Raw genomic sequence first — 18,054 nt, 5'->3', positions numbered from 1 at the left:
CCTATATTGGCACTATTATAAGGATTGCTCAGTGAGGATAAATGGAGTGGAGAACGGCTGGGGGAACTGCCAAGGAAAGAGCTCCATTTCCAGCTGTCTTCTTGAGTATCCTTTTGGTTGTGATAAAAGCATGGCTTTTACCCTGCACCCAAGTATCCTACAGCTGGAAGGCTACTAGACCTGTGATGAGCACCAGCATTGTTTTAGTTACCAAGACTGTGATGTCTGAGAATATATTAACCAATTGGTTTGGGATTGCATCCATAGAAAAGTAAACGTTAAGGTATTCGATTATTATTATACGGTATAAAAATATTGTGCTGGATGGCTGAGCAGTTACTAGGACAACAAGGGGGAGTTTGCCAAGGATTTTTAAATGCTGTAAGCAAACGGAAGAAACCTTGAGTTTAAATAGCCCATCTGGCCGTCTCAGGCTTTCCCAGGAGAGCTGCACTAAACTTCTGCCACATACATTGTACCCTGATGATAGACAGAGCCCATGGCAAGGAGGCTGAGCCAGGAAAGCAAATGGACTTGTGGGGCAAATGCACAGGGGAGGGCCACATCCTGCGCCTTGTGGCAGCCCAGGGGTGAGCTTGTGTCGTGGTCCCAGCAGGGTCCAGCCACCTTCCAACGCAGCCTGGGATTCCCAGCTTTAATGTGGGTCCACAGTCTTGGCAAAATAGACCTTTGACCTGCAATTTACAGCTTTTATCACGTTTAAAAGTTACATAGCTGGCTTAGGACACTAATTCTCGTGCCTTTCATAGGGGTTCTTATTTTTGTGTTTGTTCAGCTAAGGCAGGAACAGCAGCTCAATACTGTGCTGCAGCCGATTATTTAAAAAACAAATGGCTAAATTGGAGTATTTCTAAAACAACTTTAGACCAGTAGTTCTGGGTGGCCCACAGAGCTCTTTCTGAGAAACCTGCTTCATATTTGTTACGGTCTAGGAGACCCCTACCCCTCCTCCATAGGAGCCAGTGCTGACCATGAGATGAAAGAGAGAGCTGCATGTTAGTATGTGTGTGTCTTTGTCTGAGAGGGAGAGATGCTGACTGGCATGTAATTACTTTTCTCATTTGCTCTTGCAAATTATTTGCCAAACTTTCTGTGGAAAGATATGTATTCCTCAAAAGAAAAAAAAAAAAAAAAGAAAAGAAAAAAAAGTTTGGATTTTTTTTCTTTTTATAACTGTTAAAGAACTTCTATATCTTTTCAGAATGGTTCAAAGCATGTACCTATAAAACTTGTGTTAGCAATAGTGTTAGAAATAATTTCAGAATAAAAAGACACAGTGACTTACATTCTTCCAGCCAAAACACTCTTAGAAATAAAATAGCATTTCAAAGTTTTGCAATTTGAAATATTTTTCATCTGTATTTTGGCTCTGGGGTTTGTTATAATAAAAAATAACATCTGTTTTCCAATTTTAAATTAAATTTAAAAGAACATGTTTTTCTCATTAGTACTGTTTATCTGCACTATCTGCTAAACTTGGATGTCAACTCTTCTGCTGGAATAATCTGATTTCAGTTCACAGGATTAGTAGCATCTATCAACAACTGCAGAGCTTTTGCTCTAACAGCAAATACAAGAGAAGTGTTTACAGTCATTATCACACCTTAAGTCTGAGCTTCATCTTTTACTCCCACTGGTGTTGGACATACTTCACATCTACTTTGAGGCTTAATTTATGTGTCCTTTTAGTAACTTCTGCAGTCAAAGCATTTAAATATTTTTCTTTCTTACTTTATAGCTAGGATACCTTGGGTTTTGGTTTTTTTTGTTTAAAAAAAGAAAATAGCTCCCAAATGCCTGCTAGGGGTTGTACTAAACATGCAGCTCTGTCTGCATTCCTTGCTGTTTGGAGATGCAAGAAATGTCACTTTTCCCAGCGAGTAACCACTGCATAGGATTTGGCTGTTAAATGAGTTGTGTCGGGTAGATGAGAGGATCAGTGCATCTGCACTCCTGGTTCCCTGTCAATTTCCATCCGTCCTTGCCTCCTTTGCTCACCTGGAAGCTTTTGCTACCAAAGAACTGGTATATCTTTGCACTAAATCTGGGTTTCAGTGGTGAGGGAGGCTGTAAACGACCCCTGAATGCGAGCTCTTCGTGGGCCGGTGCTCTCCTGCTGGACGAGTTCAATAGGTTGCCTCATTACAGACTTTCTGGTGGCTTGTGTAGCTTCACCCTGTGCATCCATATGTCTCAGCTGGTGGCTGTGTCACTCCCAGGTTATAACCAGCGAGGGCAAAACAGCTGAAAGGGGGTTGCTGCCCTTTTAGAGGAGCAGCTTCTCAGGTTAGGTATCAAACAAGAGCCCCATCTGTCAATTTTTGGTGGCTTGTGGGGGGAGGAGGGAGGAGAAAGCAGTAACTCAGTCTCTAGGCTGAATTCAATCCTGGGTCTGCCTTCTTAGAGAGGTACTTTTTTGCCCTTTTGTCATGCCTGGTAGACTCTGTGAAAAAAAAAAAAAGAAAAAGGTTTGTGGCCCAAGGCAGTGTATGATCGATTAGCAAAGCCTAATGGGCTGAGCTGGTCAGAGCAGGGAATTAAGGGTTTTGCTGTTTCTTTGGGCACTGAGGCTCAGGGAGGGGAGAGGACCCAGACCTCAAAGGTGGTAGGAGAAACAGGGCCTGTGGGCTTCAGTGAGGGGAGATGGAATCCCCTGGGACAGGGATTGCAGTAACTGTTCAACGAAACCTGAAAGTGAAGGAACCCTCATTACTTCCACAGCGCTGGGGATTCGGAGGGGTGGGACAGCCTAATGCCCTGTCAGAGTTGAGGTTGGCTCCAAATTCTTGTCTAAACTTCAAGTTTTTATTGCAATAATGAAACGCGGGGGGTGAGAGCCATGAATTATCACTTTCCTTATATTAACATGTTACAGAGCTGATGACAACCAAATCAGTCAACATATGGGAAATATTACTAATATGCCATATCCTTATGTTATAATCGCACGATGGAAGTTATTTTCTGATACTGTGTTTTTGTAATTCACATAACTTTTTTTTTTTTTTTTATTTCAGGCAGCAGTTTTACAACATCATCAGGAATATATGCAGGAAATAATTCACTCACAAACTCTACTGGATTTAATAGTTCACAGCAGGTAAATACGAGTCAAGGAAACTTTGGCAAACTTAAAATGAGCATCCTCTGAAAAAATGTAACCCTTAAGTAGATTAGCTTCATTTCAACTTAAACTCATGTTAGTAAGTGTTTTCTCTACAATTCATCATCTTCCAATGATAGAACTAATTGAATGGGTTTGATGTTTGTATTCATCCATCTTCAGTAGTGTGCCTAATAAACTGTTTGTATGAGAAGACACAGTAAATTAAGTGTGATTTAGATTTCTTAGGTCCAGGAAGCATACATGCTGAAAGTCTGGCATGTGTTTGTAGTTATATTTTGGAATTTATACTAAAAAGTAGCAAAACTTTGATGGACTATTCAGTAGTCTTTTTGTCTTGCAGGAATATCCCTCTTATCCCAGTTTTGGCCAGGGCCAGTATGCACAGTATTATAATAGCTCACCATATCCTTCACATTACATGACAAACAGCAACACCAGCCCAACAACACCGTCTACAAATGCAACATACCAGCTTCAAGAACCACCATCTGGCATCACCAGTCAAGCAGTTACAGATCCTGCAGCAGGTAATTACAAGGATTTTATGGTCCCCATGAAGCACATTTTTGTAAGTTGAAAGGTTGAATTGGAATTTTTTGTGTGCAGTAGTTGATTTTTTTATTATTATTATTTCTTAATCCTGAACCTGTGGCATGTCTTGCATAAAGTACACTAAAGAAAACCTAAGATCAGTAAAAGTTTAAAGCTTGTACAAAATACAGATTGTTTGTATTTATTTGTAAAATGCTTATATTAAAACTGCAAAATATGGGAAGGTCTTTACACCAAACCAGAACCTGGGGATTTTAAGCTCTGTATTCATTAAGATAAACTCCTTTGATTTTTCCTGAGACTAAAACTGAGAGGCCTTCAGACCATAGCACAACTGTCCATTTAAAAGAGAGCTTTTGTGTTTTTCACTTTTGGAGGATATAATAAAGCTTGTAATGGGGAGTTTGAATTCCACAAGTGTTTCCATTTTAAGAAAAATTTTTCAGTGGCTTGTCCTCCTTCCCAATCGTTTTACCTTTCTCGCTGGAATTTGGCAGTCCTTTACTAGTTGAGCTATTTTTTTTGAACATTTATGCCAAACTGCTCCAGCTGTCTTTGGAAATGAGAGGTGAAAAATAATTTTCCTATTGTTTTTTAAAAATTCCAATTTTTAGCAGTTCAGACATGTCAGTAGTTAGTAGATGGCAGAAGTTTGAAATCTGTCAGAGATAACAGCCAAGCCTGCAGATGTGTTTCTCAGTAATGCAGAAAGAAGCTTTCTTTTTGAATTGGCAATCTTATCAGGAGGTTTTTTTCTGGAGTATTTTTGGGGGAGGATTTTTTTGCTTTCTTGAAGTACTTGATGGAGCTGATCTTGCATGTGCAATGAGAGTTTAATATAACTTGTTAGACTGTCTTGCTTTTGTGTATGAATGTGTACCTGAAGAAAATGTATGCAGTGTTGTTTGGCTTGATATATTTGCTGAAAATAAGCAGGGAAGAAAATACAGCTGGTGTGTCTGTTTATATACATGTGTGTGCATGTGCTAAAGGAATCTTTCTAAATACATGAATGCATATTGGAGTCTGTAGCTTTTAGAACATATGGATGCATCATGGAGTCTGCCTAATTACTCTGCTCTTCACTTTGTTTTTAATTTTTTTTGTTTGTTTTGTTGTTCTTTGTTTGTTTTAAGTTGGATGCAGCAAGTTCCTCTTACCGCAAAAACCAAATGTGATCAAGATACTAAAATTTTGTCATCTGTGTCTTGGTCTTCTGCAAAACCTTTGCATGTATATTTTTTTAAGTGGTTGATACTCCCAGAAAGAAACAGTAAACAAATATGCAGAGAGAGGAGGTATATTTTTTCCCAAGCTCAGATTTTGTGGTTTAAAGACTGTGTTCCTATTGAAATAGTTTTCTGTGTTCTGTAAGCCTGGACAGAATTTTTCTATTCGTTGCTTTTTTAGGAAGTTTTTCTTTTCTCACTCAAATTTTCCAGACTGATTAAGAAAGTTTTGTCTAAACATCTGAAAGAAGTTGGTGGACATTCTCATAGCCGGGTCCACACCTAAACCCTCTCCTAATTTATGCTTTCATATATTGTATGTCCATAGGTGTTAGACCTGTGCCTTGACCATATGCACACCTTCTCTGGCACTGCTGGGACTGCCATCTCTTTCCCTGAGATCTTTATGTTACTGATATAATATTTTCAAAGAAGTTCATTCAAATGGTTTGCAAATAACAAAACTTCAAGTAGGTGTGGAGCTGGCTGCCTGTACCACAGACAGGAACATATTTAGGAAAGTATCTGCTGTGGCTCTGTATATTAGGAGGAGCTAATGACAACCACCTTTCTGCTCCCCTTCAACAACCTAGTGACAGTCAGCAGAAGGCATAGGGCTGGACTGAGATTTCTCCATTTGTCTTTATGCACTTTATGCATTTAAGATAGGATCACACTTATTTAGGGTCCTTCTGTGATGAGCAGAGGGAGGTAAGTACATGTACTTAAGAGTTCAGTTCAACTGCAATCATAATCCTGAGGTGCCAAAGCCTCTCCACTGATATGAGAGCAGTTTAAAGAGGCTGACATAGCAGTATTGAGTCCCTGGCTTAAAATCAGGTAAGAACCTTTTGCTGCCTCACAAGCCTTCATCCCTGGTATAAGGGAAGTTAGGAATAGTCAGTGAATCAGTGCTATTCCAGATATTTTCCCTTGAACAGTGTCAATTTTTTTTTTTTACTTTCTTCTTGCTGAAGCTTATTGCAAAAGCTCAGTTGAGCTCATACACAGTATGCTTGGAAGATAGAACAAGACTGGAGTAAAAGGAAAGAGATAACATCATGGAAGGGAATTCTGGTACAGTGGGGACAAGTGAAAGAGAGAAGAAAACGTCATATCAGAGAGAAGAAAATTCAGATTGGGTCTAAAGACAGAACAAAGGAGCAAACAATCCACATTTTAATTGCTATCAGTCAGATTGCTGTAGGCTGTTTTGCTACATCTGGTCAAGTTAAGCTGGAATGCTGGATGTAAGGGCTGGTGGGGAGCAGTGCAGAGGCATCACATGAGGCTGCTGTACCCCTTTAGCAGGATGGGCTCCAGCTGCTGAACTGCAGCTGTTCTCACTGGATGTTGATATCCCTAGACACCTTCTATATTTAAAAAAACATGTAATCTGTGCGGTTCTAAACTATGCCAGGACAAGCACAGAAGGGCCTTCAGACTTTACAGAGGCACCAGAATAATTTGACAGACATAAGTGGTTCTTATGAATTTGGGCCAGTAAGTGAAACAGAAGAGTCTGGTAAGAAACATGTGAAAAGACAGAAAGTAATTATCTGCTTTTTATGACATTTTTAGTAGATCTTTGCAGACTCAGAAAGCTCAAATAATTTTACTTAAAATATGTTTAATTCCTTGTCCAAATAGAAAATAATCCTTTCATGGTTTCCCACAGTTCTTAGTTAAATATGCAAGTTTAGGCAGTCCAGGACATCCAAGCACTCTTGCAGAACATGAGTTTTTTTCCATGCTCAGTGTTTCTTTTTTCTCTTTCCTTTGTGTATCTGAAAAATTTCTTCTACCTCAGTCATGACAAAACCTTTGATTGCACAGAGGTTAATAGTCCCTGGCTCTAGAAATAAGATATACAAACTAATGTTACTTTCTTGTAAACAGAGGGCTATATTTTTGCTAGTGACATAATTAGAAAATTATTAAACAAAACCATAAATCTCAGTATGACATTCCAAATTTTTAATGTCTTTTGCTTCAGACTTCATTGTCTGAAATTGTGATTGAGTTCAAAAGTAACAAATTTCAAAGTTGTTTTTCTGCTTGTAGCATTCTAACTTTTGCTGGACAAAATAAACTGTATTTTATCAGAATAAGAGCAACTTGTTATGTTTGTTCTGGGATGAGCTTTCAATCCATACAGGAGTAGATTATCCCAAGTGTGAACAGCAAGTTGCTTATTTTTCACATGGGATGTGATGTGTCTGAGAAGTAATGATAATTAAAATTATTTTTTAAAAAATAAAAGTAGACTATTGAGCAAAAATTCACTCTTCCAATACTGAAATTAATTGAAGTAGGTTTGGAGTGAACAAGAAGCAATATTTCATTATGTTATACATAAGTAAACAGTGCAGCTCCTTGCTGGAGGTTGTTGTGGATGCAAAAATTTGTGCTATTTGCTTACACAAAGTAAAAGAATGGATTTGCATGGATTCCAAAGGATCCCTGGGGGGGGAGTGAGTGAATTAGCATTGTGTCTGTCTGCCTTGTTTGCACTCTCCCATCAAGTCACCTGCATTTGGCCAGTGTTGAAATTTGTCCTGGACACATGGAATTTGGCCTCAATCCAATATTCCTGCCCTGATGTTCTAAAATAATTAGAGGAACATTCATAACATGTATTTATAAGAGTTAATGTAGAAAACAACTGTTTTTTCTAAAGCTTCACCAGGCTTATTTTGCAATCCATCATCGCAACTGGTAACAAAATTCTTGATGTGTGCAAATTTTTATTTAGAAATGCAGTCAAAAAAGCTGAATTTATCCTTCTGTTTGGTATGATGCTGTATCTATAATTTAGTATACAGTGTTTCTCATAAGAGGAATTTGCATCGTCCTTGTGATTTGATCTCTTTCCCTTCTCTTGGTTTCTGCAATACGTATGTTTAAAATATTACTGGAAGAGGTTTATTCAGATTACTCACATACTTCACAATGCAGATTAAAAACCCCACCAGGGCTGTGTTAACCAACAAATATGTTCTCAGCCATGGGTCATCATTTTGCTCTTAAACACTAAACTTCTTTTTCATTGAACACTGTGTCTCATGTAGTATTACAAAAGGGAAAACTACTTTTACAGTTTCTCCTTATCAAATTTCCTCACAATAAATCAGAGACAGGAATGTGAGACCAAGCCAATAGACTATATAGGCAACTTTTCACTCATACCTGTGTGGAAACAAATACTGACATATTTACAGTGTATTGCTGATGTTCTAATAACTGCTCTTTTTCATAAATATAAATGAAGCCTAAATCTAGTGTAAATATTCATAGAGGAGGGAAACAATGAAGATTCTGTCAAATCAGAAATGAGATTGGATGCAATAAGGAATGGCAATGTATGGCAGTGGTCTTGCTTTTGATTATGGTTGTCCTCCTGTTTTTGTGTTAACAATGCACAAATTTTAATCCTCTTGTATTGCATTCAACAACATATGGTCTGACTGTCACCAGATATGTGGACACTGAGAACTTGATGCACTTTTCTATTGATTTCTTTTAGGGGATAAATAGGTTGTTCATCATTGGTTTAGGAGGATTAAAATTGACAATATTTTCAAATTGTTAGAAACAATAAAGAAATAAGGAAGGCCTGCAGTGGGGAGAGGTACTACCTGCCCATGATGGGATTGCTTCATCTTGTTTTTTTCAACACTGAACACTGGAGAAAAAAAAATCTGTACCACTACAGAGCTTGTTAATATAGTTGTCATAAATACCTAATAGATAGTGGTTTACAAAATATACCCAACATTATATTTTATTATTATTTGGAATATACAATTCTAAATAAAAAGTCACCCAAGTCTTGAAATAAATTGGCATTTCTGCCAATATTTTTTAAACTTTATTAGAAGTTTCTGTAAAATTCATAATATGCTAGTAGTCCCTGACAGACAAACATTAGATTTATTTTTCAGAGGAAGAAGATTTTGAAATTTCTATGATCTTATCAGCAGACATTATTGTATTTCTTGCAATACTTACCAGGTACTTTTACTTACTTACTGCTATAGTAAGGGTAATTTTTTTAAATAGAGAAATTTTTAAAAAAAGAGTCCCCAAATGCCTATGTAACTCTGCTGCATTGTTTGATTCTAGTCCAGTTTTATGTAAGCAGTAAAGCAAGAAGTTTGTGGAGCAGTATTTTGTGTTTAGTTTTATTTATGCAAAAGTAATAAAATCATAGTTGAGACTGACATATTCAAACAACCTGCATCTTATGCTTTCAGTTTGTTATCCAGCAGTTGAAATAACACTGGCCTGAGGATTTAAGGTCTTTATTTGAAATTAAGTGGAAGATCTGGGGGGAAGACATTAATCTGGGTGCAATCTAAATAGAAAATATTTGTACATACCTATTTGCAGAGACATTTGACTAAAGTAGCTATCTCAGACTCATCTCGTGCATGTGATTTACATTGTGACATGAGATATGATTACTTTGATAATGTGTGTTTACTTCTTTTTGCATATTCTTTCAGCGTAGTAGGGAAAAGGTCTGATGAAATTTACAACTCCTTTGTCAACAGCAAGAGCTTTACCCAAAAACTTGCCAGTCAGATTTACCTAGAGGTAGACTTGATTTGGGCATTTCTAGGACAGCTAGATTCTCTCAAATTTGGAGTTTGATACTATTGCTGTGTAGTGAGCAGTGTGTTGAAATCAGCAGTAAGAAAATACAGCAATTACTTAGTGGGATTTCCCTAAGAAACAGAAAGGAATTACAAAACACAGTGTCGCAAACAGTATCTCTGTGTCTCTGTTGTCTATTCATAAATAATCAATGTATTCTTATTTATGACATAATGGAAAATTGTCCCATGTGACAAAACCCTCAAAACAGTCCATGATGATATATAACAGGGAAGTACATGGTTATGCTATAATATGCCAGGTTGAAATAGTATGGTTTCCCATACCACAGGGGAAGGTCTGATACAGTATGGTTCATATATTTTAGGCAAAATAGAATGAAAACATATTTTATTCCTCACAATTACATTTGGTTGGAAAAGGAGGTATACATTTGTAGAACTTGGATTAAGAATGATCTCCTTACTGATTAGAGAAGGCAAGATTGGGTCTATTAAATTTGGTCAAGGTTTGGAAGAGGGACTTCTGAGTGTGTGAAGGAGAAACAAAGCCATTACATGTGGTGCCAGACAGCCTGAGGCAGAGTGCAGAGAGGTGCCAGAGCAGAGAAATCTAAAATTATGTGTGTATATTAATGGATGTAGAAGAGTATTTGTTACTACAATTTTATTATAGTTTTGTGAATTCATAGGCAACACACAGGAATGTCTTTAGTGGTCCAGACTGATGGATCAGCTGGCCTCATACCCTGCCTGTCCCAGTGGCCATCAGCAGACACCCCAGGAGCAGCGGGAACAGGCTAAGCTTGTGTAAAACTTGCCCTGAGCACTTTTCCAGCTTCCAAATATTTTCATCACAGGATTTCCAAAGATGCTGTTGTTTGTTTGTTTAGGGTGTGCCTAATTAGGATTTTAATTTGGAGCAGGAGTCTGTTTTGAAGCAAAGAGCTTTTACTCAGCCAAGTGGTCCTTAAGCGCACCCATCTGGAGTCCCTCCAGACAAAACCAACATGGAAGGTGTTCTCCTACACAGCTCATTCCTCTAGTCCCTATTGATAGGACACCAGATCAGGCTGGAACTATGATGAAATGATCTCCTAAAAGGGACTGGATATAAGAAGAAATTTTTTACCATGAGGGTGGTGAAACACTGGAACAGATTGCCGAGAGTGATGGTTTCTCCATCTCTAGAAACATTCAAGGTCAGGTTGGCCAGGGCTCTGAGCAGTCTGATCTAGTTAAAGATGTCCCTGCTTACTGCAAGGGGGGGGGGGGGGGGGGGGGGGGGGGGTTTGTGAACTAGGTGAAGTTTAAAGGCCCCTTCCAGCCCAAACCAGTCTATAATTCTTTTATCTTAACTCCTTGTGTTTAGCCTGGCTGCTGCCAGCTTCCTTCAGTGATCTTCCTTTAATATTAGAACAGGCAGTGAAGAGATGATCCTCGCCCCCTTTTTCACTAATGATTTTGTGGAGGGATGGGTTTTCTTCTGATTTTGCTTGGGTTTCTGGTGCTCAGGAACGGGGTAAAATTTTATTTGATGCTTTAGAAACATAAAAAATTTCCTTGTCAAATTTTAAACTTGCCTATTACTATGAAGTTACCTGACATTAAACAAATTAACCTCCTCATATCAAAAAATGTAGAATGATGGGTCTAACAGTAATGTGTGTTGTGGCTATATAGCTTGACTTAAGCAATTGTTTTGCTGCCCTGACAGATAAACCTGTCACTTAACAGTCTAATAAGCAAGCTAGGCTAAAGAAGTCTGGCAGAAACTACAGCAGAATTATATAAAGTTGTTTAGGAAACCATGTCCAGAGAGAAGTCAGTGAGAGCTTGCTGTTAAAATAGAAGGATGGCTACAGCAACATTCCTCAGGGTCTGCCTTGGGCCCAGCATTTTCATTAATCATTTAGATGACGGAACAGAATGTGTTTGCCTATTAAATATGTAGATGACACCATGCTGAGAGGGGCTGCGAGTTCTTTGGAGACAGGATGAGAACTCAAAAAATGGAGATGTGATCTGAATAGGAGCAGGTGTGAGGTATACATTTAGGCAGGAATGATGAACTGCACAAATGTGGGATGGGGAATGTTGGCAGCTCCTTCCAGGCTCTACCTTTCCCTGCAGGCCACTCCAGATATTAGTGGCACACCGAGTACCCTCAGCCGCTGTTGTTTTTCTTGCTCCACGATTTGTCAGGGCTTGGGCTTGTCAAGGCTCAGGGCTCAGCTGGATACTGGATTCTTTAATAGGGTTTCCTTATGAGGACCTGAGAGCAACCATTGGACACTGAGCTGGTAACCCAGCCGTGCACATGGAGGCTGTCCTGAGGAGCAGCTTTAATCCAAAGAGTACATGCTATGGTTTCCCTTTACATACATGGAATAAGTTTCTTACACACCATGTCACGTTTCCCCCCATTGGTTACTGCCATCTGTCATACTCTTCACAGCAGACTGGTCTCCTGAGTAGGCTCAGAAACTCCAGGTATTAGCAAGGTTGTGCATTCAGTTCACATGAAATATCTGGCCAGGTCTTTGAGAAATGACCAGTTAGGTTCCACTTGTTCCTTGGACGAGGATATAGGAATCCTGAATTGAAAATACTGTAGAAAATGCAAATTGTACCCTTCCAAGTGGTGCCCAGGGGAGGGTAACCTGTGGGACATGGGAAGTAAAGCTTTGCTCAACTTTGCTTGGGATTATTATGTCCAGTTTGGAGAGAAAATAGAGAGTAATAATCAAAGCCTGGAAAAGAGGATCATCAGGGAAGGTTAACCTAAAAGCAAAGGGGATTCTGAGGACAATCTTCAAATACATGCAAGGAATATATATACCAGGAAGATACACCAAATACCAGGAAGGGAAGAATTTTTCCCCTGCTTTCTCAGCTAGAACTTCCATTGCTGTAACAAATGCTGGACTTGTATGTTTTGTTTCTGATGGGGCCTGTTTTAAAGCAGCAGAGTACATTGCCAGGAGAGATCCCTAAGAGCTGTACAGACAAATCTCCCTGGGAATGATGCAGGTACAGTGGGCCCCAGAAGGGTGGGCTCTGCTGTGCCCAGCCAACCTTGAGGTCCTGAGGTAGGATTGGGTGTCCCTGTCAGATGAAGTTTTGGTCCCTTCAGACTTGCACCTGAGAAGGGGAGATGAAAGTGAGCCTCTACCCAAGTTTGCAGCCCTGTGCTTGATACTTTGAACGCAGTATACTTAAATGAAGGTGTTTGCAAAAATGGAAAGCTGGATGGCTCTTACAGACTTTCTTTCCTGCCCTCCCTGTGATCTGCTCTGACTGCTTTTTCTTTTATGTTTACTTGGTTTTATTTGTCCTAAAGTGTGTTTTGTACTTTTTCCAGGCTATCCGTTCCCTGTTTTATTTAGTATTATTATTACTACCCCAGGCTTAATTCTTAGAACTTTTAGGTGTATCATCTCTGTGAGAAGAATTTAAATATCTGAGATGTAAAGCCAAACTCCTAAAAATACTGTCAGAGACCAAAAGCAATCCTAATTTCCATTAGTCAATGGGAAATACAAATTTTCATTATATCTTGATCTTAGAGCACATATTTAGAACATCACTGGGCAATATAACTGTTGAGCAAATTCCAGTCTATTTATTTAACCGATTTGTAATTGGTTTCAAAGATTTTGTGCATTGTTTTCTTTATTTTACTTATTATTATTATTATTAAGGCTTTTAACAATAAAAGTACTACATAGCAGATAAATTAAGAGGTTGAGGTAAGAGGTTGGTTTAAGAGGTTCATGTAATTTACACTAGTTGAGTTATGGTTTCTTATTTATATTTTACCACAGGAGGTGAAAGAGCAATTAGCATTCAGAGTATCAGTTTAAATATTCTGAAGTGTACATTGTCATAGGAAAAAATGTATATCATTGAAGTGTACATCATCTTCAACTTTTAAACCACTGTATTTAGTTACGTAGACTGACAGCTGGATGAGTTTGTGTTGTTTGGCATGTACACAGAATCACTCTTTTAGGTATAGGTGAAGTCCTTTTAAAAGATTTTTTTGTTTTACTTAGAGTTTCATCTTAACTTTTTATTCTGCTCTGTGTAACGTAGCCTGAGATACTCAGGTAAAAGCATAATGGGTAGTATATAATGTATACTCATTTCCATTAAGTGTAGATTTGAAAGCTGATCATAAGAACTTCAAAAGCTTTTCCTTTCATTCAGCACAAGTAACCATTATTATTTTAGCTAACTGTGAATATGCAGTGTAACACAGATGTCCAGAATCTCCTCCTTAATCTAACCTTTGACCTCAACAGGATGGTTTTTAGAAGAGAAAGAAACATTTGTGTAAAAAGTATACCTGCCTGTTAAAACTGCAATGCCGTGGCCTAGGCTGATTAACCAGTAAATTAAGATTGAGTCAAATATCCACATCTGATGAACTCTATGGACTATGGAAGTAAAATTGATAAATATATCATCTGATGAAAATTCTAGCTGCCTTCACAAAAATAGGGTTTTTTGGGGGGTGGGTGTGGGAGGGAAACCAAAACAAAAAATCCTGTCAAAATAAAAAGTCTTTCCTCTGTGAACTTTAGATGTGAAGGGAAGTCCTGATGAGAAATTAAAAAATGTATTGTTGTATTTCTGATTATTATGGTACTTTTAGTTTATTGACTTTGGAAGGATAATTTTTGCTGAGTGTCTCTGTTTTCTTAATATTCAAGCAATATTACTTAGCCTATGGATATTAAGAACAGCAAAGCATTTTCCACCTAGCATGTTTTTCTGAATACTTTGTGGTTCTTACATACCTAAATCATCATTCTTTTTTGCCTGTTCAACAGTAAACATTTTAGTAAATAAATTTTGCTGAAGCCTAATAATTAGCATAGAATACTATTTATAAAGAATTTTAATCTGTCTTGAAGATACTAATTGGAAAAGTTCAGTGTAGTGTAAGCCTTTGAGAATACTGTAAGTTCATCTTTGTAGTTGACACATATTTAAACTTCCTAATTAATTGAACTTACCTTGGGAAAAGAAGCACTCTATTTTATGCCATATTTAGAAAGAATTCTATTAACCTGTCTCGAATGTAGTGATCTAGAAGTGTCTTCAATCAGGCAATTTGGAAAAGTTTTTAATTTCTGTATATTATTCTTTTTCACATCTGGATGCGGGTTTTTTTCCTTACCATTTACAATAATGGTTATCTCAAAGCATATTTGAAAATCTAGAATTAAATCAAGGTTGTTTTAAAAAAGCTGGTTCATCTGAAAAGTGTTCATTTAATCTCATCCATGTAGAAATACAATCTTCTGTAAGATTTGGAGGAACGACAATTTTTTTAAACTTACTCCTTTTGTATATACTGAAAGAATTTGTCTCTCTGTCTTTACATGTAATATGAACTCAATTAATTTATATATCACCCCTGCTACTTAGCATTGTATATTCAATTATTTTAGTTAGGACTGTTGTGAACATCCTGGTTTCAGTATAATGTGTAAAAAGAAGTAAAGCTGAACATATTGAAGTTTGAACTGAAAGGTGAAAATGTCATTTCTTTACTACAGCAGAATATAGTACAATCCACAGTCCATCAACACCCATTAAAGACTCAGATTCAGACAGATTGCGCCGTAGTTCAGATGGGAAATCACGTGGACGTGGCAGAAGAAACAACAATCCTTCCCCACCACCTGACTCTGATCTGGAGGTACATTATTTTGTTTTCCATTGACCTGTTACAGACTCTCATTTTTATTATTTACACATAAAAAGTGAATTGTTGTTGGAGCTCCCTCTTTAAAATGTAATTATAGAAGATAGAATTTTTCTTCTGAAGAAACATCCTTGTGAAGAGCACGGACTGTATCTGAAAAATATTGGGGTTTCTTTCTCCTTTTGATTGAAAAAAAAAAAAAATCAGGCTTTTTGCAAGTCAAAGAAAGGTTTGGGTTTGGATAGGAGACACTTTTAGCACAACAGTGGGATTTGCTCCCTCATGCTATATACCCTTCAGTGGCCCATGCTTTGTGTGGAAAAAGCATCTCTAGTGGCACACCAGAGCTCTGCCTGTCCATGCTGCACTACTTTTCCTTTGCAAAAGTTCAGCCCCTTTGTCATCAATGGAAATAAAATCGCAGCAGGATTTAAAATACTTGTGTTGGAACACTTTATTTTTCGTTAAAATATCATTTTTGTGTGATCAGAGGACAAATTCAAAACACACATTTTCCATTGGTTGTAAGCAAAAGAATTATTTACTCATGCCATAAATTCTTACACATGTAGCCTCTAAGTTCATAGTTTTAATTCTTCAGATGCCTAAAATCCATTAAAATTAGCATATATTTAAGGATTTTAAGTGCTTAGCAGCAATTATTTTTTATTTTGTTTTCAGATGTAATTTTCAATAGTAGTTATGTGAACCTTGTTTTGTAAGACTTGCAGAAATCCACGATTCAAACCCAGATTTAATATTCAAATGCTTCTCTTCATTTATTTCAGTTTCTATCTCACATCTTAATTTAAAATAATCCATCATATATTTAATTTACTGTCTGTGTTCGACAATAATGATAATTTATTCTAATGGAATAATTTGATGTAATAACAGTTGTAGTTAAAACCTAACAGATTGTATTACCCTATTCTGGAAAAAACCCAAAAGTTGTTAGTTCTGAAAATAAATGGCAAAGAAGCTATGGTTTTAATATATAATCATTTCAATACAATTTTCTCATTTGTGCACTTACTGATTCAAATTTTAACTTTCCATTTCAAGTATCAGCTTCACAGAGGAACACATTGATTTGATTCTCTTTTTACAGAGAGTATTCATATGGGATTTGGATGAGACAATCATCATTTTCCATTCCTTGCTTACAGGGTCCTATGCCAACAGATATGGAAGGGTAAGTGTCAAGAAACTGATGGAAAATTTCAGTAGTACTGGCTGGCTTACGGTTGATACACAAGGAAAACCAGAACATTAGTTAATTTTCCAGAGGCAAAATGAGACTGGTGTTTAAAGACACAAAATCAAGGAATAAAGCTGTTTCACATGTCCATTCTTTGTGCTTACTGAGATCTTATATTCAGTAAATAATTCAGTAGTGTTGGGCATAATACTATGACCATTTGAGGTTTGGTTTGTAGGTACAGAGTGTCTGGATCCTGCTGATAGCATCAAAATCTGCAAAGGTTTAGCTTCCCTCAAAGGGTGAAGAACTTCCAAAAATGATTACTAAAATAACATTGCAGTTCCCAGCAATCAGCAAGGGACCATGCTCTGTGTTCAGAAGGCAAGAGAAAGAATACTTTTGGAGACTGAAAGATTAGTCTAAAATTTTTCACCTTAGGTTTTTTTAGTCTACATATCGACTGATGTTTTTGAAAGTGTGCTTCTGAGTCAAATATTTCTATTATGCACAGTCTATAAATCATAACTGAACTGATGAATATGTCTACAGGCTGTGGGTTTCCTTGGAAATTCTCAAAAGAGAAACACAGTCTTAGGTGGATAAGAACAGTTTGTGAATGGAATGCCCTGGTGTGATCAAACGTCGTTTTTCAAGGATTGTATTTGAAAGCTGATGTCTCCTCTTGAGCTGGATTATTTGGTAGCCTTAAGCAATTCTTCATATAAAGAACAACCTACATAGTTTTATCTGCCTTTATTTAATCACCTCGTCTTTCTGTAAAGCTTTTATTTATCATAAAAAAGTTTTACTGTATACCCCATTGAGTGAAGGGCAAAGCTACCACTGCTTCGGTCCATGATGGAGTTGGGTTCAGAATTCCCCCTAACAGTTTTTGCATTATGAAAATCTAACACAGTACCTCTAATCTGCCTCTAAAATCTAACCCTAACCCTCACCTTTCTAGCTTGTTCTATGTTTTCAGAATCATTTATTGAAATAGCAGCTACCTGTTTGAGGAATATAAATAGTTTTTTTTCATTTTGTGTCAGAAAAGGAAGTTAATTCAGCAGCATTGGTTTCCTACGTGTTAATAGTTTCTGTCTAGGTAGTAAAAAAGAGACCATAAGAACTCTGAATGTTTTGACAAATACTGTATGGATGCATATAGACAGTAGCATTATAGAGTATTAAACATTTAAAAGAAGTTGTTTGCCATTTCTCAGCCTTCTATAAAAATATGAAAAAGTCCCTCCAAAATAAGTTCTTGCATGGCACACCAAGATCACCAAATATGCAAGAATTTACAGCTCAGAACGAGAAAAATAAATCCCTCACCAAAAAGCCTCAGTGCCAACAGAATCTTACCACTTGATTTTGGGCAGCAGGAGCAGGGCTGGAAAGACATAATTAGTTATTGCTGTAGAAGAACTTGTGCAAGCGTATTGTTTCCATTTGTTACTAGTTCCCTAAGTGTTTCATTAGTTAGGACCTGAACATAAACACCTTTTTTGGTGGATCCCTGAAGTTGAGAAAAGCAGCTAATATTCAGCAGCAAAAAAAGATGTATGCTGTAAGAAGGTGGG

The 18,054-nt window shown here is 37.4% G+C and overlaps 1 protein-coding gene across 1 annotated transcript in view; it reads left to right on the top strand.

The window, feature by feature from the left end:
• EYA1 (EYA transcriptional coactivator and phosphatase 1) overlaps positions 1 to 18,054 on the top strand; it is an 89,623-nt gene that overhangs the window by 31,853 nt on the left and 39,716 nt on the right. The window contains exons 9-12 of the mRNA XM_030445856.1: positions 3,039 to 3,121; positions 3,489 to 3,675; positions 15,119 to 15,261; positions 16,379 to 16,462. Of these exons, the coding sequence (XP_030301716.1) occupies positions 3,039 to 3,121; positions 3,489 to 3,675; positions 15,119 to 15,261; positions 16,379 to 16,462 (497 nt within the window). The remainder of the gene's footprint in view (positions 1 to 3,038; positions 3,122 to 3,488; positions 3,676 to 15,118; positions 15,262 to 16,378; positions 16,463 to 18,054) is intronic.

Source organism: Calypte anna, chromosome 2, assembly GCF_003957555.1.
Source record: "Calypte anna isolate BGI_N300 chromosome 2, bCalAnn1_v1.p, whole genome shotgun sequence".
Taxonomy (NCBI): domain Eukaryota; kingdom Metazoa; phylum Chordata; class Aves; order Apodiformes; family Trochilidae; genus Calypte; species Calypte anna.
This window is presented reverse-complemented; position numbering and strand designations above follow the sequence as displayed.